Source organism: Pelmatolapia mariae, linkage group LG1 (genome assembly GCF_036321145.2).
Source record: "Pelmatolapia mariae isolate MD_Pm_ZW linkage group LG1, Pm_UMD_F_2, whole genome shotgun sequence".
Taxonomy (NCBI): Eukaryota; Metazoa; Chordata; class Actinopteri; order Cichliformes; family Cichlidae; genus Pelmatolapia; species Pelmatolapia mariae.
The window spans coordinates 23530108-23556312 of record NC_086227.1 but is presented as its reverse complement, the minus strand read 5'-3'; the positions used below and the strand labels follow the sequence as shown (position 1 = coordinate 23556312).

Genomic DNA, 26205 nt, shown 5'->3' with positions numbered 1-26205 from the left:
TTCCGGTGCAGGAGGAGATGACCTTTATGAGGTAATCAAAGCTTCAAATCAGCCATTTTTTGATTTATATATAAGTGGGCGGAGTCTCTGAACTTTGTCGTCACACCTGGCATTTAGATCTTGTTACAAGCTCAGTAGGAATAGTCTTACACATTATTATCAAATCCATGAAGCTAAAATAGCATAAAAGTTTCTGCAGGATGCTTTTACCCCCGACATTTAACCACATGTAATGCTCATACTTCAGTACTTGCATTTAAAAATTCTTTAATTTAGGATATTTTCTTGAAACTATTTTATGTACTGTTAAACAGTCTACCATCTCTGTGCTTCTCGCATTCATTAACCAACAACAGCATCAAGTTTCAATCATTTAAGAACCATTTAAGTAAAAGAAAAAACACATTCAAATTTGCATAGATCTTTATTTTTAGTATAATCTATAATTGACATCAATTAAATAAAAAGGAGAAAACAAGAGCAAAAAAAAAAATCCTTAAATTACAAGAAAGTTACACTGCACCTTTCATATAGTACAAAAATAGGCCTTATTTTAGAGTTATGTTCCATGTAGGATATTCATTCTTGTACATTACCATAGGTCACACGTATCTGTAAGGTACTGTGTGCAGCCACAGGTCAGGAACCTCACGAAGAGGCGGGAGGAGGTCAACGGAGTCGACTGAGGCTGCTCCACTGACCGCTCCTCCATCACAAAGTGTTTCCTTTCTACTTTAACAAGCGTGTGCACACACGGACGCACTCAGGTCTGATTCAGCCCTTAAGTTAATGGCGATGGGATACATTCTACCTCCTCCCTCCGCAGCTGCTGAACATACAAGGTGTCGTCGCAGATCGTCAAAAACGACAACAAAAAGAAAAAAAAGGCAGAGGTGACTGAATGGTTTCAATAAAAACACTCTGAACACAAGCGAAGGGTCGATGGACTGTGACAACCTGAAAGCAACACATATTCATACTAAACAGACAGCATTAAAATGATTGTCTTTGGTTATGCCAAAGATATTGCTCCTATTAACTTCATCCGACTTCATATTAATCTCACGTTAGACTACATCCTAAAGCAGGACGGGCGCAACGTCGAGCTCCACATGACTTAAATCAGCGATGTAAAGACGAGCCTTCATGGCAGCAATGAGGGAGTCTTCTCTTTATAACCAGGGCAGATGTTTTGCAACATGCAGTGCTTTTTTCCCTTCTACATTTAAGAGCTCCATACGTTGGCGCTGCCAGTAAAGTGGTAGGGCTTTTTAGCTACGAGCTGCTTTCTGGCACTCGTCTTATTTTAGTGTGTGGGGTTTTTATCGTATTCTCACTGTTAAAAGAATCAGCTGGCTGCCGATGGCTTTCTGCAGCTCCAGCGCTTCGGAAGCAGAAGCTACTTAATTCTGCCTGCATTCATGGATTTCCCAAGTTTAACACCCGATTGCGCAGCGCTCTGAGATCATCTGATTTTTATTTTTACTTTTTTTACTTTTTTTTTTTATTATTATTATTTTTAAGTTTTCAAGCTGCAGTGAATACAACATCAAGCCAAGATGAATAAATCATTTCGTGTGCGCACTTGAGGGGCCACAGAAACCTGTCTGAACACCCCGCAGTGTTGGATTTTTAAGAAGAAAAAACAAAAAACAAAACCACTTTTCCTGGAAGCAATACAAGTCCAAAGGAAAATGCACAGTGCATAATCTTGACTAGACCAGGAATCAATTAGCCCACAGTAATTGGAACGCATTGGTTGAAGTCCCATGTTAGACTTCTTCAAAAGATGCATCCAGAGTTTAAGAAAAACGGTTTATGGAAGCAATTTTGTTTCTGCATTAGCCCATTATCTGTTGTTTACACACTTCGCAGCATGCTGGGAAGTCAATAAGATTTGGTGGCTCAAGTCTGAAGCTGGAGTTATTACATTTTTAAATTAGCACCCTCCTCAAAGTGGAACTAATCAAAGCCTAAATGGCAGTAGGCACTAATGTACAACCCACAGACCCCTGCAGAACAAGCCTGCCACATTAGCTTTGTTCCTTTTAGGGGCATTTTCTCCAAATCCTCATTTTCAGTTTGGCTTCTGATCCAGAAGCGGGCACAGTAAGCCAAATGTGTTACACCTGCACCAGCCATTCGAGATGAATTACACTTCCTGGCTGAGCGCTGTGTTTGAAAGCATGCATACCAATCTTCCTCCATTCTTTTCAAGAGGATTTTTGGCAGGTATTGGTAATCAAAATCTTTATTCTTTTGCCTTTGGAGAATTTCTTTTTTCCAAATAAGACTTGATTTCTAAATCTGCAATTTAAATGATCTGCATACAGTGAATAACATTTTCTGTGGAGGCCTTTCTAGTGAGGCGGTTAAATTAAAAGTTAAAATCCATTTGTTTGTGTGCTTCTGCACCTTGCCCCCCTCCCACCCCAAAAGAAAACAAACAAACAAAGGAATTGATTGTCAGTGACAGAAACTTAAAAAGAATAAAATAAGGTCTGAAATCCCAGGAGGAGATGCCTGGGTAAAGATGAAGAAAACAAACGCCCCCAGCAATCTCAGGTTGATTTAGCACTTAAATGCTGGCCAACAAGATGTAAGAGCAATTCTCCTACCCAGCCTCTTTGAGTAAGAGGCTTTAACACCCAGGTGTGTCTGCACATGAATGCTGATCCTAAAGGCAATAAATTTTTAGGACAGATAGGAGTTCCAGGGGAGCAGCTTTACAGTTTCTGAATTGCAATTGCTTGTTTCTCCTCTAAAACATAAATGTGACATACAAACCTACAGTCCTTAAAAACAAAAAAAAAATTTAAATTACCATTTCCCAGAAGCGATTTCATATCTAACCTACATATAATCTGACCTCTATGATCATTTATCAGCTCCTCAAAACGGCGTACGAAACCTTGCTGAATGATATGAGAGGTAGATAAAAGGACGAGCAGCTGCAGTCGCCAATGCATGTCATCACCATGACAACCTCTCTCAGCAAGCTCCACTGATTTTGAAAATCATAATTTCAACATAACAAAAAAAAGATCACTGGAATCAAAATGGCTACACTGGATTAAATAATGAGATGCAAATTTCAGATGACCAGCCAGGGAGGGAAAGAAGAAGAAGCAGAAGGAGGAGGGGGGCGAAGAAGAAGAAAAAAAACCTTAAGCAATTTTCCCTAAAGGAATGAATAAAATCTCTCAGAATAAATAGTTTGCTGCAGTATTATTCAGAATATAATTAATTGGCAAGTACACTAAAGACATCATCTGAAATTCAGATTAGATGCAGACTGGAGGGTAAGTGCAGAGATGCTGATGAGACGTGGAGTCTCGCTGCAGGATTTTTAAACAATATCTGAAATTCGAAGAAGAAAGCAGAGACTGGAAGGATGGAGGAAGGAAATCTTCACTTCAGAGGGCAGATAAACATTCCTGAACCTCATATGCAATAAACTAACACTCACTCACACTCTCCCACACACAAAGCAACTTTCACTCGTTAAGATATGCAGTGTGTTTGTAGTGCTGATGTGATGAGAGGAGAGCCGGTATATTGTTACAGCTCTGTCAAGAAATCAGTCACAAGTCAGTCAACACCTTCCAGCTGCTTTGAGAAGCTTTTGCGCTCAAGTCACACATTGTTTTGGGTTCTCTAAGCAGCCCTGCATCTTCTCCCACAGCCCCAGGATGTAAGCACTTCAGACACAGAAATTAAATATCCCTGGCAGGGATTATGCCTCAGGGTTGATTGAATAGCCCGCAAGTTTTTGTGTGTGTGTGTGTGTGTGTGCGTGTGTTTTGTTTTTCTTATAATTTCCTTTTTCTTTTTTGTTTTGATACCCTTCCATGTAATGGTTGGGGGAGGTTATGAGCACAGGAGAATTTATAGCTTCCAAAACAGGAATAAGTTCAGCTGGAATCCCAAAAGGCTGAAGGAGGCTTTGCTCGCTGAATGACTCACAGTTTGTTCTTTCAGAGCTGGGAGAAACCTTTTCACATAACAGGAACAATAACTGTACTGGCTTAAAAGTGACTGCATGAAATAAGGATTGTATCTTCAGTAGATACTGCAATTGTCCTGTCATAGAGAGAGACACTGCAGAGATGGCATATCCTGAAAGGTCTGCTTTGTACGTCTGACTGCTGATGGATTATAAACCACTAAAGTCTGGATATTTTCTCATCAACTGCTACGCTTTAGATTTGTTTGATCTTGAAAATGCACTTTAAAAATGTAAATTACTAGAGAGCATTGTATTTGTCAACAGATTATAGACAGCGAGGTCATTAAATGACACTTCAGAGAGAATAAATATTTTCAAATTGGATTTCATGGTTCATAATACAATTTTTGGCCATCACGTTTTAGTTAAAGCACTAAATATGACAGGACCCGCTTAAGCTTCTCTGCACTGTTCACTGTTCATTAGATTTACACGCTCACATTCACACAATGATTTAGAGATGCACACGCATACATGCACAGACACACACACATACACGCAATCTCATCTGGCTACTGCACTGAGACTAAAGGACACAGTGGGAGGAGAAAAAAAGAGGAAGAAAGCAAATAATAATCATTTGTTTACTGTAACAAAAAGGAGCTGGAGGGGAAAATGGACTCTGCACAGACAGACACTGTTAGTGATTGAGGGCAAGGGGAGGGAGAGAGCCAGTTTAATAGAAAAGCGCCCAAGTGTGAACAGAGCAAAGCTCAGGCCATCCCGAGCTCTGAGAGACAGCAGCTTCCCATCAGGTCTCCCACAGCACAGCGGAGCAACCAGATCCCGAAACAGAACTCAGATGAGAATCCGATAGGACAGAAAAAGAAAATGAACTGGAGATTAAACCAGAAAAAGACTGTGAGAGGAGACAGTTACCACAGCCCTGAATTATCAGACAAATGGTGGTGTGAGGATTTTAAAAGCAGGAGAGAAGGAGGGACGTGGAGGAGGCATTAAAGAGCACTTTGTGTTTTGATAAAGGCAGTCCTCTCATTTTGGACGTCAAACTCTTCGTTGTCCGAGTCTGTATTTACCCCTTCCTCCCCCCACATTGTTGGGATGCCACGGTACGACACCACCCTATTTCCGCCGAGACTGAAGGTGCCCCCGAGACCACCGCCAGCCTCCAGAGAGGGCAACTTGATGAGCGCGCCGGAGTGCAGCTGCAGCATCAGGAAGATGACAGCGAAGGTGGCGATGATGGCCATGCAGCTGAGCACAGCAATGGTTATGGGGAGCCGGGAGCCTGACTCTAGCTGCGATCTCTGGTTACCTGGCCCTACCATGAAGCTATCAGGGGACTCGCGCATGTACTGGTTAAGATGCAGGCAGGTGCCAGAGTTGGGGTCCAGGGAGCTGTGCAGGGGGCAGGACAGACAGGACCGAGGGCTGAGGCTGCTGCAGGTGAGGCAGGGCTGTGGGCAGGGCAGGCAGGCTGGGACGGAAGCTGGTTCCATAAAGTTTCCCACTGTGTAGTTGAGAGGCTGGGAGCCCACCGAGAAGCCTGCTGGACATTCTTTCACACAGCCCTGCTGAAAGAGGTAGTAGCCTGCATTGCACTCTGTAACACAGAGAAATAGAAATGAACCTCTGCACCTTTCAGCTCTTCATATGAGTCACACAACCAAAAAACAGAACCAGAATTCGTGCCCTGTGAAAGCACAGAGAGCACATTTAACAAGGCATTTCATGCTGTGCCTGCCCTCTCTGTTTCAAGGCAATTTTTTTGTTTTGCTCTTACACTTTTACTTTTACTAGAGCTGCTTTCACTTACTAAATCTTTACATGTCTATGCTGAGTGCAGCACACTTAAACAAGACACATTTCCATAGGCACCAAGTCCAGATGCAGACCATCGCCTGTAGTGACAATTAACAGACAGCGGTGGGGGTAATAGAGCTGAAAACAGGAGACCCAACAGAAGGAGGAAATTTTCGCTTCCTGCTGCATCTTGTCAGCTTGTTCAAAAACAGAATTATAGTTTTGAGCCCTGAGACATAGCACACCCAGTGCCATATGACACATGGATATGACAACACATGATAATCGCATACATGATAACTACATCGCACTCACCCTGTTTATAAGCATGCAAGTACCAATGAAAGCCTGTAGGGGTCAGACTGGCACTGTTTCAGGAAACATGTACTTCACACTGCCTTGGTGCTCAGTGGCACGTTTAGACCTTGCCTATAGCACTAGTTGGACTCGGCAGAACACAGCAGAAGGATTACTTTTATTTTAAATGAGATTATTAAAAAGAGACTTGGAGTAAATGTCAGTCTGAGCAGAAACCAGCTCTTATATTAAATTTTATGCAAATAATAAGGCTACACAATGGAGTTGTGCATAGACAAGTTTGCATAGAAATACAGACAAAAGGCAAATGGATGCAGCCGAGATCATATGTCATGAACGGGCTACTTCAAGTGTAACACCTTAACATAACACTACACTTCTCCTCTACTGTGGCTGAAAGGACCTGTGAGGAGCAAAGCAGAGACAACAGTCTTACCAATGCATATCTGCCTCAGATCCAACGTCTTGCAGCTGTCATTGCCAGGCTGAGACTTTTCAGAGGAGCTGGAAGTTGTTGAGCCAGTGCCATACAGCACCAGGATGAACTGGGTCAGAGTGCCTGGGCGGAGAGACAGATGAAAAACTAAAATTAACTGTGGGGGGGTGAAAAAAGTAGGCCTGTCAAGCCCAGCAAGGCTCCAGCACTCCCTTGGGTGGTTTTTGTAAATGTATCCTCATCTCCTATTAGACTCTTGGATTTTCTGCATAAAGTGACAGAAAATGACTCCTTGATATGGGCTGCAAATTTAAAGACAGCATGATTTCACTCTGTGCCTAACAAGTTGTAAAGAGCACATCTCTCAAAAATCATTGAAGTGTGGGGCCTCATGAGAGGTTCCACTTTAGTAAATCACTCCTTACTGAGGAGGGAGGCGTGAGACTTGAATCTAGATCTTTTTTTCTAAAGTATTTTGGCTGAATATGGTGCTGTGGGTGGACCTGCTTTGTGTGATGATCCACAGCCAACCATAAACACTGAAGAATTTGTCATCCTTCCTGCAATAAGGAAAAAAGTCTGCACAGCCATACAGTCAACTAGTATAAAAATAGCAACAACACTTTGGACACAGAAGCCACTTGATCTCTAATCTCTTGGCACCTACCCTTCAACCCTTGAGCTGAACTGTAGGCCCAACAGATTAAAGGTTACATTAAATAACACTCAAGTAATGTCATTCAGGGTCATTCTGGTGACCTAGTGGTGACCTCGTTTAGGTTTAAGACTGTTGAAAACATTCAATGTGGACTCTGAGGATCTTCGATCAGCATTTTCCAGATAAAGAGGGAAGATAAACTGATACTAAATTAGATAAAGCCTGGAAGCGATCAATCATTGCACAATGATCAGTCGCAACATTTAAACCAGGAGAAGCAATTATCTTGATACAATATAATGTTCTGCTGGATGTTACTTTGGCACATATCACACACCCATGATTGCTGCATACCAAGTTTACCCAACCTTTAGAGCACCATCCCCAACAGCATGTGAGGGGGAGGACGACAATGTGCCCTACTGAAAAAAAATTGAAAAGCCCAGGAAGAGCTTGGAAAATGTCAAAGAGCACAAGGTGTTGACCTGGCTTCCAACAATCTTGGACCTCAGTTTTAATTAAGCAATTTTAAAATTTAGAAGGAATAAAATCAGTTCATGATGGGACTAAACTGCAACCTACAGGACCGTCACTGTGAAGCCAGACACAACAGGAAGGCCCCAGAAGTGCCCTGTCCATGCCCTGATGAGTCTGAGCAGTTGGATGGTACAAGGAGAGCTATTATTTACCAGGTGGTTGTAACGATGTGGGTAACTGGTGTATATTATCTTTATGTAATAACAAAACTGCTTTACCATAGTCACTGGCACCCGCCACATTCTCAATTTCAAGCATCCACGCCCCAGTAGGGTCCTCATCCCAAGAGTGGGTGGTCATGAAAGCCCAGTCATTAAACCCCTCTGATGAGTAGTCATGAGGCCTGCAGGAAAACAAGCGGGAGCGTAAGGAAGTATTTTGTGATTACCAGCAAGCACTGTAGATCACCATGTTTGTGTAGTTGTGCGTTTTTTACCTGGGGTGAAGCAGTGTGGAGCGTGTGCCAGCAGGACTAATGAGGTGGATTGCCAGGTTTCCCCTCCGGTTGTAGGACAGAGTGAGCCGGGCCTGGACGTGCTCTAATGAGGTCACATGACTGTCTGTCCCCATGCAGCCGTCCACACTCTTGTTAATATATAAATGGCTGCCAATGTTCCTGTTAACCGACAGATTAAGTCAGTGATGGACATTACTTACGGATTGTGTGTCAGTGGAATTATTAGTGGCTTATTACTAAGTGTACCACATTTTGCTCTTGGACACTGAAAGCCAACAAAAGGTGATTCGTTTCAAGCCTTGAACAGGATTAGTGTCTCGACCTGTAGCACCCCTATCCTCTGTGGAAGTAAACACACCTCTTTTTTCCTCCCCCCCCCCAAATCCGCTTAGGAGATTATATGCATCCACAACAATTCAGAGGAGGAGGAAGGTGCAGGGTTTTAGTGGCACAGATGTGCCCAAATTATAGACAAGATGATCATTAAACTGCATCCAGACGGAGTCCCTTCAGGTTTAGGCTGAGTCACATTTTTCAGGATGCACTGAAAGGGCAGCATACAGTAAACACCTTTGACCTTTAAAGCAGCCTCACATGGGAAAAGTCATGTAAAAGGTTAATTTTCTGCACTATTCAGATGCCAATGAGTCATATAGTGACTGCCCATGATAATATTATAATGCAAATTGACAGCCACGCAGCATTTAAGCATGCTTGCAAAACGTATTTCATGGTTTCTCGAGGTGGGGACAGAAAATCTTAGAGAAATGGAAATTTATACAGAGAGCTGTTGAGGTTGATTTATCATAGGCAGTTGACCGCTGCAGCACAAGCGACTGTGATTTAGGGTCTGGAAGCAGCTAAATTTGTGGCAGTGCTGGAAACATAGAATCTGCTTTTACAAGCACACACAGACAAAAAATAATAATTTTTTAGAAGTAGAAGTAGAAGAAGAAGCTGCAAACTTAACCATCAATCTGCCATTTAGTTAAAGCTCAACAAGTAAATGAGAAGCTACACCTTACTCTCCCTTTCCCTTTTTATCAAGAGCTAGTAAAATAAAAATCTGTTTTTTCTTACTTCATGTGTTGTCTGATTCCAATTTGTCATAACTACTGTTACATAAATCCTTATTTTTTTGCACGTTGGTTTTTCTTCAACATGCCAGCTGATTTCGGGTCATTTTTATTTCCTCTCCTTATATAGCTCAGCCACACTAAAGTAAAAATAGGATAATATTGTTCTTGTGATTAGGAAAAAAAAAATCAAAATCGGGGAAGTCATAGAGACAGATTGCTGGATGCCCAGCCTGCGTGCAGTCGCAGTATAGCTCGGACCAACTGCAATCACTTTCAAACAGGCTGGCAAAGGTCTGCAAATATTTGCAGTCTAATTTATAAATGCAAATGCAAATTAAATTCATCACAGTCAGTCAATGAATCTGACTCAATGTGCACCACTGAGCACAACTCATCCTAGAGCGCTCTCCTTGGAACAGGGAGCTCAACTCATCTGGTCGTCAGCTGCTTGTATTCTGGGTATATTGCTATGAAAAGTACGGTTGGTTCTATTTCAAGCCTATAAGGTTATGGCTGGACTCTGAATGCAAGTAGTTAATGTGAATTTCTGTGTATGCACACGAAAGCAGATTTGCAATCTCACTAATTTATCACAGCAAATCACAAACAGACTGCATGCAAGTTCCAGTTTGTCTCCATTCAACTGCTAACTGATAGAAGACCGACACAATCTTATTGCAGTTTTATCATCGTTTTGATTCACCAAGATTGCTTTAAAGATGGCAACTGACTGAGTGGTCAAAGACGTGATCTAAGCAACAATCCAAAAGGCACTGAGACCGCACATTTATTGCACATGGTTGCAATTATTTGGCCACGCCATGTTTTCAACCACTTATCCCAAGTCTGTCTGTAGCATTAAACCACCTTTGGAAACATTTTGTTTACAATTTATTTGGCTGTCTTTTTAATTGCATAAAGTGGGTTACACAAAAAGACCTAAAAATCAACCAATCAACATGTTGTGCATAATCAAAACTATCCCTCCAGCACAGACATGTTCATTTCAATTCGTTGTGCATAAAGCTTTTGAACAAACACCACATGTGTAAGCCAAACTTGAAGCATTCCCATGCGTTTGCCAAAATCTAGGAAAAACAAAAAGGGATGTTTCCAAATCATAAATCACTTTTTAAAAACTATGCGAGAGCTTTTAACTGATGCCATACAGTTTTTATTTGTAAAAGATTTTGCAGACCTGGTAGTAATTTGCATCAACTTTTGTGTGAAGGAAATGGGCACACATTGATCACATTCAGTGTTCTTACAGTACATTGACACACATTTGCAACAAAGCCTGCCTCATTCAGTCAGGCTTACAGGAGCTTTTCTGTCTGCTCATGTCACTCAAAACCTAATTCCCCATCTCACGGCTACAAAAGTAAATGGCCTAATGTTACTGTAATTATGGTTATAATAATTCACTTTGGTCTTTAAATATAATAATTGTGCAGTATTGTTGGACTTAATAATATAATTATAAAATCATCATAAAATGACAAATGTGTTCCAGCTTTTTTGTGCATGTAAAAGGTCTGCATAGTTACACAGCCCTCCCAAAGAGAGAACATTGCTTCTGAACCACTGGTTGGTTTTTCTTCAGGAATCTACATCAGTCAAGTTTTTTAAGTAACTCCAACTCTAAAATATCTCAGTCGTGGTATCTATGGAGCTCAGGACAAGGCAGAGGAATATTATTTTGATAGAAAAGTCCCCAAAAATGTGTTTGAGCACTGCAGAGCTATAACTTTGCCTTGATGAACTATGTTGAAATGTTTAAGTGGACAATCAGAAATTGACCCGATTTGAAACAAGGACGAGGTGCGAGTTACTGTGTTTTCATGGTATCATATTCACTATGCTGGCTTTTTTAAAGCTAGTGTTTCCCTGACAGTACACATGTGAACTAGTAACTCAGGTTATTCCTAAAAATGTTAAAACATCATGTTTTGTCTAATGCGGGAGTCTCTCCTTGAGCCAGGTCTACTTACAGTTCGAATTCATACAGCTAAACTCTTGTTTATACTTACTAGCTATAATCCTAAAATAACAAACTCACAGGACAGGAGTTAATGGATATAACCACTCAGTCCCATTTGTTCACCCAGTTGACCAATCAGAGCAATTTAAGCTTAGTTAGATTGGGGCCTTTTTAAAAAAAAATTAAAACAAAAAACCCACAGACCCATTTTTACAAGCCCTCTTTAAATGACTGTGACACCATTACAGTTTAGACGGTAGACAAAATTCAAACAGTTTCAGACAAAGACAGGGATATTCAGTGCATCATGATAGCACAAAGCAATCACACGGGACGGCTGTCTGCACAGACAGAAAAATCAGCCTCACCCAGATTTAACTATGTGTGCCTCACAATACCGTAACTCCACAACCATTTTGGGCTACAAAGAAAATTCAAATGGGTTCTGAAAGATGAGAATTATTTTGTAATTTTACAGCCAAAATTACAAAATCTGTCCAAGCGGCCTGTTTGATACTCGGGTGATATAGGGTTCAAATGGAGCGTCTGTTGAGTATATTCTGGTGTAATATACGCCGTGTCAGGAAACTGATGTGTTACTGAATATAAAAGCATGTAAATGTATGCTAGAAGAACACAAAATAAAATTATGAGCCGGTAAATGAGCATAATATGGGCTCAGTAAGCATGCGGTCATGACTCTGTCAGAGGTAATGAGTGAAAGTAACTGACAGTGAGAAAGATACTGAAACCCTGCCTGCTCACTTATTACAAGACAGTCTTGATAAATACGTCAGCTAAACACCTAAAATGTAAATTGAATAACCTGCCTTGACTGCTGTTCCCAGACGCTCAAACCATCTGCTCTGAGCGTCTCATAGCTCCAGTAAAAGAGAGGAACCTCAAAGCCAGCAAGGGAAGTGACAGGCAGCGCATAATGAAGAGGCGATGTCTGACTGGATTTAGACTGAGACACCAGCAAGAGGAGGAATAAAATGGCTGGGAAGAAATATATAGTCTCAACAGCGAGAGGTACACATGAATTGACAAACTATTATCTTTCTTTTAAGTGTTTTGTCTCAAGTTTGAGTCTCGCGCACACAAAATGACAGGCATTTCAACAGGCGCCCAAAGCCAACATGATGAAGACACGATGTGTCGCTGCGCCAAAGCTTGACAGCTCAGTCTCAAGTCACAAGCATCTCCAAAACCTTTGTTTTGTTATGAGTTACCAATTTAATGTTGATTTCTGTTTTCATTACTCTCAACTTACCATTTCTGAAAAATTTAGGCTTCTTATCATAGTATTTAACGAATGTTTGAAGTCAAAGAACAAAGCGGCTAGAAATAAACAAACTGTCTTTGATGGATATTTGGTGCATTCTCTTTTAATGTAGCATTCACTGCTGTTATTGCTCTAGCCCTCTTTTTCTTTGCTTTTAACATTTACCTCTTCAAACTTTATCTATTAAAATAGTGTTCATAATTGCATAGATGATTACAAATAATTAGAATATTTAGTAATTAGTATAAATGGGGCTGGGGTTTTTTTGGTCCATAATATGGGTCAAGCTCCAAAAACACTGAAGCATCAATTTGCTCTAATCCAATGAGTTAATTTCCTCCAGAGACACATATGACTTAGTTTAATAACTAGGCTGTGTGGGTTTTAGTCAAAGCAATTTAAACAAATAAGTTGTTTTTAGAAAATTGACAGCTGTAACGTGTGCAGACCACAGTGGCCATGGGAGACCAACACAGTGCGTCTCACAAAAACACATGCGAATAAACAAAACAACCAAATTAAGAAAACACAATCCAATCAAAAACCACTGTGCTGAAGATACAACATAAGCAAATTCAAGAATGTGCTGCAAGTATCCCAGACTACAATGGTAATGATTCCAGGAGACGCGTGAACCGAGCTGGGACACACTGCAGTTTTTCATTGTTTTGTGACGTGTCTGAGACTCAATATTAATTAAAACCTAAGCAAACTCACACAGGCTGCTTGTGCTCAGTGTATTCTATTTGTTTGTACTGTGAGAATCTCCTGAAATTGTGTTCTTAAACGCAAACATATCTATAATTTGCTTCTGTTGTGTTTATGTACACGTGTTTGTGTGTCTGTTGCAGTGTGTTGCCCCTCTTTGCGTCACCTTAACAGTTTCTTGTGATCAGGGTGCTGAGATAAACCGAGCTGCGGTATTAATGAGCCTCCGGTGTACTAACCTTGGCTCGCTGACCATGGTGATGACGCATTTTCGTTGTGGTCCCACATTGGTCCACGTTTTTGCCATGGACACGATACCACCGGCATCAAGTAGACCATATCCGTACGAGTGGCTGACTGTAGAAAGCAAGAGGAAACGTTAGCCGGCATCCTGGCTCTCCCAGCTGGTGTGCATTTCAACCTCTGTCCAGTTAAATCTGGTTTATGTGATGCACACTAATAATGAGCCTCGCAGGCATCTGCAAACTGCAGAGGGTTGATGAAAACTTGAAAGGAGCTGCTGTACCTTTGCGCCCGACTCCATTGGTTCTCCAGTCATTGGTAAGCAGGTGGGCAGGTTGAGAAGTTCGTACAACCAGATGTTGCATGTCCCTCCAGGTCAGGTTTTTACTGGAACACGTGTACGTGCAAGCACACGCAGACACACACAGAAAGAGACAGACAGCACACAAACAGCGACACATATGGTAAGTTTGGCTTAAAATTCAAGTTGAGCCACTGAAACTACATCATCCTATAGTCTTAAGCTGCTGATGGACAGGTGATTGAATTCAGAATACAGCGATTTAGCAGTCACATTCTTTCTTGGCTTGCATAAAATCTTAAGTCGACACGTATTTCAAGTCCTCTTCTGCCCTTTGCGAGACATTTTCCAAAGCATCATTAATCTTCATGCAGGCAAGCAAGTTGGTATTTACCAAACGCAAAAAGGGCTTACATGAAGTCACAACTGCCCTCTCTGTTGTGATTAAATGCGTACAGGCTTTTTAGTCTTATTGTGGATTTGGAGAAAATGAGGCTTTTTAGATAATAACTTTGCTGACTCACTTTGTCATCAAATTCATTCCTAATTGCAATCTTTTTCCATCACCTCACTCTGTTTTGCCACAAGACTAATTACTCGTTTTCAGCGCTCTTCTGACGTCCGTGTTTGTCTCTCCATTAGTGCTGCGTGACTAGATAAGAATGATTAGCGCTCACATCCAAATGGTGCTGTTTGTAAGTGCACAGTTGAAATCTGTGGCAGAGGGGTTAAAAAGTAATTCATAAAATGGGATAATCACGCAGAACTAATGCATAAACATTCAGCACCAGCAGTAAAAGCTTAATTTAATAGAAGAATTTAAAAAAAAAAAATGTTTAAAAACTGGGCCTGGAAAAGTTCGTGCAACACACGCAAAAAAAAAAAAGGCAATAAATATTTTACTTTTTGGAAAAATTGCGGGGGTTTGTTGTTTTTTTTAAAAATTGAGTTTGCTGTTGGGAAACATTAGAAAGAGATAACAGTGGAGCACTTCTACAAACTACTCTGGCATTCTGAAAACTTCAATATCTGAGTTTGCAACAGTTTCTTTCCAATCTCTAACGAGCTTGTGTCATTTTTTCCCCTCCCCAAAAACAAAAGCCAGCAGATATTAAATGCTAGAATAAGGCTGTACAGCTGAAAAGAATAGCAAGGACTAGTCGGACTCAGAAAAATGATGGCGATAAGCACTTACTTGGCCTCAAGGGCAAGAGCGATGATCCCAGCAGCCAGCGGAGCAGAGGCAGAGGTGCCTGTGTGAGAGTCCGTGCATTTTGATTTGAGATCTGTAGTCACCTAAGCAAGATGAACACAGTGGATTTAAGTATCACAGCATTCCTCCTCCTTTTTATCACGTTTCCATTTTGTTCTCATAAACTCGTATTTCACTTGGCGCTGCTAGAAGGAAAACAGCTAATGCAATTTTCTAACTGTGCTCCGTCCTCAGTGTCTATTTTCTTCATGTAATTCTACGTAGCTCATCACTTGACAATGAAGGTATTCAAATCTCAGCTGTATTTTTATTTTTAAATTCACAAGATATTTCACTCTCTTGTAACCCGATAAATTGGAATTTGCTTCCCTCGAATGAGTAAAAACCTTTATCCTCCATCACTTCTTCACTTATTATCTCATGTATTTGCTAGGGAGAGAGAAATCGTCTAATAGGTAGAGCAGAAAAATAAAACCAGAGAAACCATATAAGCTTATGTTTTGCTTCTTTTGAACAAGTCCTGTTTTTACTGGACTGCTCTAGCAGAGATCATTTCAATGACCCCCAGCACTCTGCTGTAGTTGTACTGGGCAGCTCCCAGGTGAGAATTTTCTGCAGCTACATGAATACAAAGAATTGTGGTGTATTTGTCCTCAGGAAAAAAACCATCTGCTGGAAGATAAAGGTTACAAAACGCTGCCTGTTGATAAGGCCCCAAGTCACCCATTGTATAATTCTGGAGGTGAAGTCAATCAGTGCTACTGAATGAAGCTGAAACAAAAGCAGCTTGGATCACAAACTGCTGACCAGTGCAGAGCATACAGAAACTGATCTTTTAACAGACTGAGGGAATAATAAATGCACTGCAAGAATGACTTTAATGGTCATTATGCATTCAGGAGCCTTAGGTTCACATATAACTCACTTTAATTTGAAAGAGACAGATAGAATACATGTGATTTAAAGAAAAGAAAAAAAACAAAACAAGTGAAGATATTCCTGTATAACCTCAGAGATCCACATCTCTCTTCCCACCTACTCCGGCTCTTTATTCCTGGCTTCATGAATGACAGCACTATTAAATGAGTGCATCACTGAAGCATTAAGGAACCAGCCACACATCACGGAGATGTCATAATCTGCCCGTCCAGTTGGTCTGTCAGCTAGGGTGCATGCAAGAGAAAGAAACTGTGTGTGTGTGCACACGTGTGAGAGACAAAGAGGGAAACAGCATTTGTGACTAGAGTGTTAAGCAGCAACAGATTGCCAGATGGAGTTTCAGCCAGTCACAATTCATAATCATTTTAATGGCCCAAAACTGAATGAATGGTGAAGAAGTGGAAAGAAAAGCAGCAAAGAATGAAGAATCTAGCTGTGATTCACACATGGAGGGTACAGAATGAAAATGCTGAAAAAGCTTAATGTACTGTGTTCAGAATTAATCACAATGAGATTAAAATTTATCTCCAACCATTAAAATCATCAATTTATTAAGTTCTCCAGGCTTCCTGCTTCTCAGACTTTAAACTGTTCCAGATGTTTTAGGTGGCAGTGAGCTGTATTTTTGCAGAGTGCGTTAGTACTTTTTGTGCAACCTTTGCAGCAGGCGGCAAAATCTGTAAAGAGTCAACTCACTATCTGCTTCTCGTTTAGATTTCCCGAGCTGTAGGTGGTCGCAAGGGTGGAAGAGCAAGCCTCGCTGTACCAGGGGACATTGCCGTTCTGTGTGGAGCTGCTGATGGACAGCGTGTAGATGCTGTTGGTGTAGCCGTCACAATTGCAGCTGTCCTTCTCCCGTCCTCCATTACCAGAAGCCCACACAAAGATGGAGCCTAAACCATTGCGTCCCTGGAGAACACACAACATAGATTTAAACAAACAGGAAAATAAAAGACAACCACATGTCCTTTCATCCATGTGTGCCAAAGACTAACAGTATCCACAGAAGAACAAAATCTCATTCAATCTTTAATAGGAAGCCCAATTATAGTGGGGCAAGTTTACTTCAGAGCTCGCTTCAAAAAGAGTCCCATTAAAACCCAACGTACAGGCCTGGGTGGTCACTCACTAAATTACAAAGAGCCAAATATCGCATGACAGCAATTCAATATGGAAAGGCAGTATACGACAACAGCTCATTGTAATAAATCATCCAACCTCTCAGCCTTTGAAGTGCAATAATTTTCATCTAAGAGCGGCTTTATTGTATTGAGTGCCACTGTCTCTCTCTCTCTGCATTGATCAATTCCAGCCATGCACCACCCACACCACCATCTGACAGTGCTGTCACTGTGGCAATTATCTTAGTAGTCAGTGTCAGCGGTTCCAATCAAGCTTTATGGCACATGCTTTGAATCCTACTGCTCCATAACAAGAGTCGGTGTTAGCAGGATGGATGTGTTTATTCATGGCGAGCAGATGTGAGAGGTCGGGGTGTGATCTGTATACTTACTAATCTGTTAACTTGTTCATTTCACATATCTGACACACACCCAGTGTGTCACATGCATTAAAACAAGTCAACAACAGGGCTGATGACATGACGGTATGCATGGTCGCTTAGTATTCAGATCGCGTCGTTAGATGTTGGCAGAAAAGTTTCTGAAATTACTTTTCTACAAACCCTCTACGTGTATGTGCATATAGATAAGCATGTGTTTGGAAGCTTTTGATTATAAATGCTTGTCATTAAGCAATTTAAAGCTCCGCTAACTGTTTAATTGGAATTCTTAAAAACAACCTTGGGAAGGTGGGAAAAAAAGCACTGAATTCACACTTAAAGAAAGCACAACCTGATTATCTGAAAAAGATGCAAAGATAAAAGACAAACTCAGAGTTTAATAAGTATCCTTCAACTACCAAAACGGGGGAACATACACACACAAACAAACATTTGATTTCTGCCAGTGCTGCCGCTTTTCATTTTCTAGGCGTTTTCTTCCTTGGTGGCTTTCAGAGGACATTCCTTTCTATTCATAATTGTCAGGGTCAAAAAACGCTTTGTTCTTCCCGCTTGTGTCCTCTCATGCTTGAACAGTTCAATTACTGACTGCTGAAAGGAAGCGACACACAGGCAGTAAATAATTTCTGCAACACACAAACACACACCTCTGTAACTCCACGCATAAAAGCTTCTTTGGCGAGTTTGGCCGGTCCATCGACAGTTTTGCCGTCGTCCTCCGGACCCCAACTGGCGCTGTAGATGTCGATGTGCTGGGGATTCAGACTGAGAGACTGTGCCTCCACCATGTCAGTCACCTCACCATCCAGCATTCGCACACCTGCATGTACGTTCACAAATGCAAATGTCAACCACATCAAAGACGGCATGGCAAAACAGAAATGATTTATTAATACTTTTACACCATAATTCTTATGATACTGTAAGTCAAAGATGCTAATTCAGTTTCACTGCGTGTCACCCTGGAAAATGAGAATTGCTCCAGGAGCCAGAGAATTCACTGACATGCTTAGGTTAACTGAAAATGTGCATGTCATTTAGCCTTTACAGATACAGAATCATCCGCATAAGGTATGAAGCTGCATCTGGTCAGATGGAAAAAAACTAACTTGGAAGAGTGAATTTGTACAAAATGAAATGGCTCGTAATGGGCAGGTGCAAGGTTATTGATGATTACACCCTCATGCAATAAAGAGGATGTATGTTTGCTTGTCATGACCCTGCGGTCATGACAAGCAAGAAAAATATACGCAATAAAATGTGTATTTTACATACATATATACATACATATGACTGAATGCAATGCTAAATTAGTGCAGTTCTTCAATAAAACTGAACAATGCAAAGTGCTGATGTTGACGGCAATCTTGCAGAAACCTGTTATTGTAGTCTGTAGCTCTTTGCCATAGTGTCGCAGCATGAAATGACAATGTACTCAGCAAGGTGTAGGCACAAAACACTACCGCTGTAGTGTCTAATTTGCATATTTACACATGAGTTTTCGATGCAGCGTTCATGTGTATTTGTAAAGCTCCTGCAGTGGTGTGCTGCATGCTGCCGTTAGTTTTATGTCTACCTGCTGTGATTATGGAGCCCATCACGTAAATCAAACACTATCTCTATTGATTTTCTTTGGTGTTTGAGCTGGTTTGTGGGTGAACTACCTCCTCAAGTGTGAAGCAGACTCCTGTGACTAAAAACTCAGATAAAAAGATGAAAGGAAACAATTTTTCTTCTTCTCCTGTGTCTACATGAAATTAGTGCAGCTGTGAGAGCGTAAATTTGATCAAAGTTGCTCTTATTTCAACACCTAACAGTGGCTAATGGCATCCGTTAAACGAAAGGTTCTTTATAAGGCAAATGATAGCAAGAATATGCTGTGCCAGTGACAAAACACACATAATGCAGGATGGCTAAATACAGTAGGTGTTTGTCCAATTTTTCAGACGCTCGTCTCGCAATGAAACTAGTGTTCTTCCACAAGAAAAGTGACAGGGGTGGGGGAATCCAAGGCACTTTAATAACAAACTAATTTGCTGCTCCGATTACAGGTCAGGTTACTTCATGTTGTTATATATGGCTATAAGTAACAAAGCAGCTGCTCTTTGAAGTTCTCCAAAAGCTCCAAACTGTCACTGCTACTAGCGTTTCCATGGTAGCATACATTTTTGCGAGAGGAATGTGTAGGTCGATGAGGAGACTCAAGCATTTCCTCTAGCTGTCCGAAATCCTGAATCACAGTCTCCCCAAAACAGAGAGGCTAAGAGCCATACTACAGGTTCAATACAGTTCTAGAGCAGATTCCACATTCCAGCCTCTGAATCTTATTAATTATTTGCATTTCTGTTTGTATTCTTTTTAAAGTGTTTAAAAAAAATAAATGAACAAATAAAACAACTGATTGTAATGTCCAAGTGCCACATGTTGGAGGAAACAAAAAGCGGCAGTGAATTATTAGCTCATCTGTCTCACCATCCCCCACAGGGAAAACAGGTTAAAAAAAAATAATAATTGGTGACAACCCATTAGGTGATAATTGTGTGCAGCTTTGATTAAATTCTGGCCAACGCTGTTGGAGAAGTTTCGATTCTTGTGAACTGTGAACAAACGGACACCTCTATATGCCATATGCTGACCAGCCTGAAGGAACGATGAGCTCATCCTGCAGCGGCTGTGGCCCAAGAGGGTCAGAATGTTCGTGGTTCAATCCCATCCTGCTCCGGTATGCATGCCAAAGTATCTTAGAACATGATACTGAGCCCCAAATGCATCTATCAAAGTGTATTTGTCTGAGTCTATTTACCATAAACCCAAAGAAGTAAAACATTTCAGAGAAGATTTAAAGAGTTTGAGGTGGTGACCCTCCTAATGTTACATTTTGGTCAAAGCTACTGTATCAGCTTCTACTTTTGTCAGAACTGGGACTTTTCTAGTTAATTGTGAGGATTATTTGTTTCTTTACCCCAGTTAATCTTAAGAATACTGAAGCCAGTCAATCAATCTAATTTAAGAACAACCATAAAAGTACCTCACAGGAGAGGACTGGCTAAATAATGGGGTTCAGTTCTGCAGGTGATAAGACGGCATGTGATCTTGTGCAGGGAGAAAAAAAAAAAAAGAAAAGAAAAGAAAAAAAACAAAAACACAAAAACAACTTTGCACTGCTGCACCGCTACCTCCCAGCTTATGCTACTGGAATAATGACAGCATGAACAATAAATGGGTTTCCCTCGCTTGTTTCTGATGTTTGACGAGCACATTTCCTTCCATTTCGTTAGAGCTACTGAAGAATCTGCACAATTTGGACTCATGTTACTGTGTTGTGTCAGGCAAATGTTTGGCAAATGTCTGTACCCTGTAATAAGAAAATAAAGTGTTATTCTTTGTGAAAAGTGGATGAATACTTGAAGATTTTTTTTTCCTTTAGTCATTTGTGAATGGTGGTTTTGGTTGGACTTTACCGATCGAAAAGAGCCTTAAGTGTAGATAAAGAACACAGTAGTCTGCCTCATTTTCCACCTACATTACCACAAATTGCCAATTTGATGTGTCAGAAAGGCAGAATTCAAGGCGGTATATTTATGCTTGCCATCTGGAATGGCTGTAGAAACTAGTCAAAGCACTATTTGACAGGGTTCAAACTTTATCACAGCTGGAAGTAGGCAGAGGGATATTGAGATAAGCAGAGACATAGTGAGCTAGAGCGTGCACTTAGATAAAAAAAAAAAAAAAAAGAAGCTCCTACAGCATGTGCAGTCCTTGAAAAGGACTAAACATCATTAGATTGCATCCTGGAGTCATCAGACCACCACAACACTGACAAAACAATATGTCTTCTGCACTAAAACAGGCATTGAGCCATCATCATCATCACAGCACACATGTGCACATGTACTGGCAATAGCTCCACAGCAACTTCTTTTCAAACCGCCCATTTGATGTGGCTGCAATTTTAGCATCATGCTGTGAGAAAAAAATTAAATTACACATTTAAAAAAAAAAAAAAAAAAAAAAAAAAAAAAAAAAAAGATGAAATAATTTATATGCAAGATGTACAAATCAAATCTGATATTTGTTATAATATCAAAAAGCTACTGAAGTTTCTTTTGAAGGATGGGAAGAGAAACGATAAAACTGCTCTCTCCCTCTAGGCAGAAGCAAAACAACCCATCGGGGTGCAAAATCCTTTTTAGAACAAACAAATTAATATTTCAAAATATTTTGCCACGCTCTCCGCTTTTGTATATTCTCATAAATGAGCAGGCTCTGACTGCTGCTCCACATCTTCATCATTTAAAGATAAAACTAACAGTGGTACGCAGCACACTCCGACCCCTAAGGCCAAACACCAGCATATGATTATTCATCTGTGTGGAGTTGCACCTTGACACTTTAACTGCTAGCTCACTGAAACCGTTTATTAACAAGGAAACACATTAGGAGTGCAAAATAAGCCGTTAAGAAAAAACACAAGAGAACAAGATGATCACAGGCATTAGCACCGAGACTAGGGTTTTCATTATTAGGAAACTCATTAATAGGTTAATTAACCGATCATTCAAACATCTAAAAGAGTTTAATAAAAATATGACTTTTTAAGTGATGAAAATATTTATCTTGTGATAAAAAGTGAGAAAAGAACCAAATCTTTGAGAAGCTGCAACCAGAAAATTTGTTTGTTTTATTTTATAAAAAGAAATAAGAGAAATACTTTAAGAAAATGGTTGTATTCATTTTCTGTCAACCGATTTGTTTTGGGTCAATCTGCCACATAAATTTTGTATTTAGCAGTTTGCCTTGTAGATGGAAATTGAAATGGAAAATATGTCTGTAAAACAAAGAGAGAACAACGAGGCAAACCAGAAATAATGAAGTACAAATATGCATTTGGGATTTATTTCATTGGACTTGCTTTCTTAAATTAAAAAAAGACAACGAGTGAAGATGAAAGCCAGCAACAGCCTGCATGTGCACAGTGATGGACACGGACACGAGGTGATGGCATTTCTTTGGCTAGAGTGACACAGTCAATTTGTGGTTGCATCACTTGAAAACAGCAGGAGCCGAAATTACAGCAGGGTGCCAACAAGACCCTGCCAAACGTGTAGAACAACAATCTGACTTCTGGCTGTCTGGGACTTGGCTTAAAAAACAGAAGACAAAAAACTTAAAGCAGGATTTGCCTTTGACCAACTAAAGATTCAGATTCACATTTATGCTGAATTAGTTAAAACCTTGAGGAGTCCCTTCATTTCTTCTGAGACACCATCAGCACAACAAGGTGCCTGTAAATATTCAGAGTTCGCAATTTATTGCGCTGATGTCTGTCAGCAAAATTACACCAAAAAAAGTTGAATTTCAAGCATCTATGTGGAGAGCTGGACTAATGGGCCAATACAAATCACTGCACTGACCTTGGCTAAAGACTGTCACATAATGTTAAAGAGATAATTTAACTAATAATTTTATGGGTTCAGGGATAGAACAGTTTGCCTGAAGAGAACACCTGAAGTGAAGTATAAAAGCCATTTTTATTTACAGTGGCTTGCAAAAGTATTCGGCCCCCTTGAGCTTTTCCACATTTTGTCACATTACAGCCACAAACATGAATCAATTTTATTGGAATTCCACGTGAAAGACTAATACAAAGTGGTGTACACGTGAGAAGTGGAACGAAAATCATACATGATTCCAAACATTTTTTACAAATAAATAACTGAAAAGTGGGGTGTGCGTAATTATTCAGCCCCCTGAGTCAATACTTTGTGGAACCACCTTTTGCTGCAATTACAGCTGCCAGTCTTTTAGGATATGTCTCTACCAGCTTTGCACATCTAGAGACTGAAATCCTTGCCCATTCTTCTTTGCAAAACAGCTCCACAACTGCCCTGTGACGGCCTCTGAGGTTGTCTAAGAGAATATTGGGAGCAACAACACCATGAAGTCCAAAGAACACACCAGACAGGTCAGGGATAAAGTTATTGAGAAATTTAAAGCGGGCTTAGGCTACAAAAAGATTTCCCAAGCCTTGAACATCCCACGGAGCACTGTTCAAGCGATCATTCAGAAATGGAAGGAGTATGGCACAACTGTAAACCTACCAAGACAAGGCCGTCCACCTAAACTCACAGGCCGAACAAGGAGAGCGCTGATCAGAAATGCAGCCAAGAGGCCCATGGTGACTCTGGACGAGCTGCAGAGATCTACAGCTCAGGTGGGGGAATCTGTCCATAGGACAACTATTAGTCGTGCACTGCACAAAGTTGGCCTTTATGGAAGAGTGGCAAGAAGAAAGCCATTGTTAACAGAAAACCATAAGAAGTCCCGTTTGCAGTTTGCCACAAGCCATGTGGGGGACACAGCAAACATGTGGAAGAAGGTGCTCTGGTCAGACGAGACCAAAATGGAACTTTTTGGCCAAAATGCAAAATGCTATGTGTGGCGGAAAACTAACACTGCACATCACTCTGAACACACCATCCCCACTGTCAAATATGGTGGTGGCAGATTCATGCTCTGGGGGTGCTTCTCTTCAGCAGGGACAGGGAAGCTGGTCAGAGTTGATGGGAAGATGGATGGAGCCAAATACAGGGCAATCTTGGAAGAAAACCTCTTGGAGTCTGCAAAAGACTTGAGACTGGGGCGGAGGTTCACCTTCCAGCAGGACAACGACCCTAAACATAAAGCCAGGACAACAATGGAATGGTTTAAAACAAAACATATCCATGTGTTAGAATGGCCCAGTCAAAGTCCAGATCTAAATCCAATCGAGAATCTGTGGCAAGATCTGAAAACTGCTGTTCACGAACGCTGTCCATCTAATCTGACTGAGCTGGAGCTGTTTTGCAAAGAAGAATGGGAAAGGATTTCAGTCTCTGGATGTGCAAAGCTGGTAGAGACATACCCTAAAAGACTGGCAGCTGTAATTGCAGCAAAAGGTGGTTCTACAAAGTATTGACTCAGGGGGCTGAATAATTATGCACACCCCACTTTGCAGTTATTTATTTGTAAAAAATGTTTGGAATCATGTATGATTTTCGTTCCACTTCTCACGTGTACACCACTTTGTATTGGTCTTTCACGTGGAATTCCAATAAAACTGATTCATGTTTGTGGCTGTAATGTGACAAAATGTGGAAAAGTTCAAGGGGGCCGAATACTTTTGCAAGCCACTGTATGTGTAGCGTGTATACAAACTGTTATGGCTAATGGAGATTCAATAAAAGCTATATGATTGTGTCATTTCAGTGCATTTCAGCACTGCTACTCCATGCAAAACCATTACACTTACAGCACACTGGCAATCCACATAACAACTGTGGTGATGTTCAAAGAGATTCAGTGGCATGCTGTGCTCGGGAAATGGGCTGAAAATAACACAGGCACAGCAGAACAAGCATTTCACCTCATTCTGGCAGTCAAAGGAAAAAAAAGGAAGAAAAAAAAGAAAACCTGAGATGAAACTGAGTTTTGCCTCTGTGAGATCGAATCAATCATCCACACCATACCTCCGATCTTTGCGTTGTAAGCCACACCGACGCCACAGATCCCATTGCTGGCAACTGCCGCCACTTCTCCTGCACATCGGGTCCCATGCCTTAAAAGAAAGAATGAGAACGTCAGACAAACTGCTTATCCTAATGTTACTTGCCTAATGACAGCATTTTACACACACACACACACACACACACACACACACACACACACACACGGCAGGTTGTGCACTTGTCTAACAAAAAGTTACTTGTGAAATACTCAACTTCATCTTTCATTGTGGTTAAGCTGCAGACCGAGACAAAACACACCCACACTCTTTGGCCTTGATTCGTTTAAACAGTCTGAATTCAACCATTAAAGAAAAAAAATGTTTATGACTGAAAACCACTGTGCACTACCATGTCCTTGTAGAAAAAGTAAACCTTAGGAAGCCTAAAGCCTGAAACGTGTCAAGTGAAAGAAAAAAATAAGCGGCCATACTACCATGACACTAGTGGCAAGAAATTGAAATCACATCTGCTGTTATCAAAACGCCTCTTTCATCAAGTTTGAACTTCTATAGCAAGATAAAGCTGCAGGCAGAGATACAAAAAGCTGATACAGAAGGGCTTGGGAACATATTCCAGTCAAGTGCATTCCCATCGCCTGCCAGATGGACATGCACTCTTAATGCCCTCCAAACCATGGCGCAATCCCCATTGGATTGCAGCCATTCCTAGACAGGAATGCTGGATCCATCAGGAAACAGATACAGTGGACGTTCACTACTGAAGGAACTATCTAGGCCAGCAGGCTTTCATTGAGGCACTCTGGGTAACCTGCCAAACCACAAACCAAATACTCAAAACACCCTATCAGCAGTGAACAGCCTTCCCTGATAAAATGGGCTGCATCTGATGTCAGAACATGGACATTTAGTCTGAGGGTAGACGGCTACTAAAGTGATAAGTAATACTAAATGAGCATTAAATAAATAAGAGGGCAAAGGTTAATGTCAATGCCAGAGGCAACAAAAGTGCCACATCTCTTAAAGGCCTCTGTTACCACTGAGCTGGTAGCAGAAGCCCAGTTGGATAATAAAAAAACATCTTTATAGACACCAAGTTAAACACTCACACACGCATGCACACGTCATCTGGATTTTCCAGAGAACTTTATCACAGCAATCCCAGCAGTGTGCGTTTGTTGACTTTGGAGTCTTAGATCCTACAGCATCCGTGTTTTTGATGAGAAAGCTGATGATAAAGAACAGCTCAGG

General features: G+C 40.9%; 1 protein-coding gene across 2 annotated transcripts in view; it reads right to left on the bottom strand.

The window, feature by feature from the left end:
* Positions 1 to 405: 405 nt before the first annotated feature.
* Positions 406 to 26205, bottom strand: part of furina (furin (paired basic amino acid cleaving enzyme) a) — an 82479-nt gene continuing 56679 nt past the window's right edge. For both annotated transcript variants that reach the window (XM_063476596.1, XM_063476605.1), the window contains exons 7-16: positions 24959 to 25047; positions 18098 to 18270; positions 16625 to 16837; positions 14972 to 15072; positions 13759 to 13862; positions 13472 to 13589; positions 8159 to 8338; positions 7941 to 8065; positions 6528 to 6650; positions 406 to 5573 (exon numbers count right to left, since the gene is read on the bottom strand). In XM_063476596.1, coding sequence (XP_063332666.1) covers positions 4966 to 5573; positions 6528 to 6650; positions 7941 to 8065; positions 8159 to 8338; positions 13472 to 13589; positions 13759 to 13862; positions 14972 to 15072; positions 16625 to 16837; positions 18098 to 18270; positions 24959 to 25047 — 1834 coding nt within the window. In that variant the 3' untranslated portion in view covers positions 406 to 4965. The remainder of the gene's footprint in view (positions 5574 to 6527; positions 6651 to 7940; positions 8066 to 8158; positions 8339 to 13471; positions 13590 to 13758; positions 13863 to 14971; positions 15073 to 16624; positions 16838 to 18097; positions 18271 to 24958; positions 25048 to 26205) is intronic.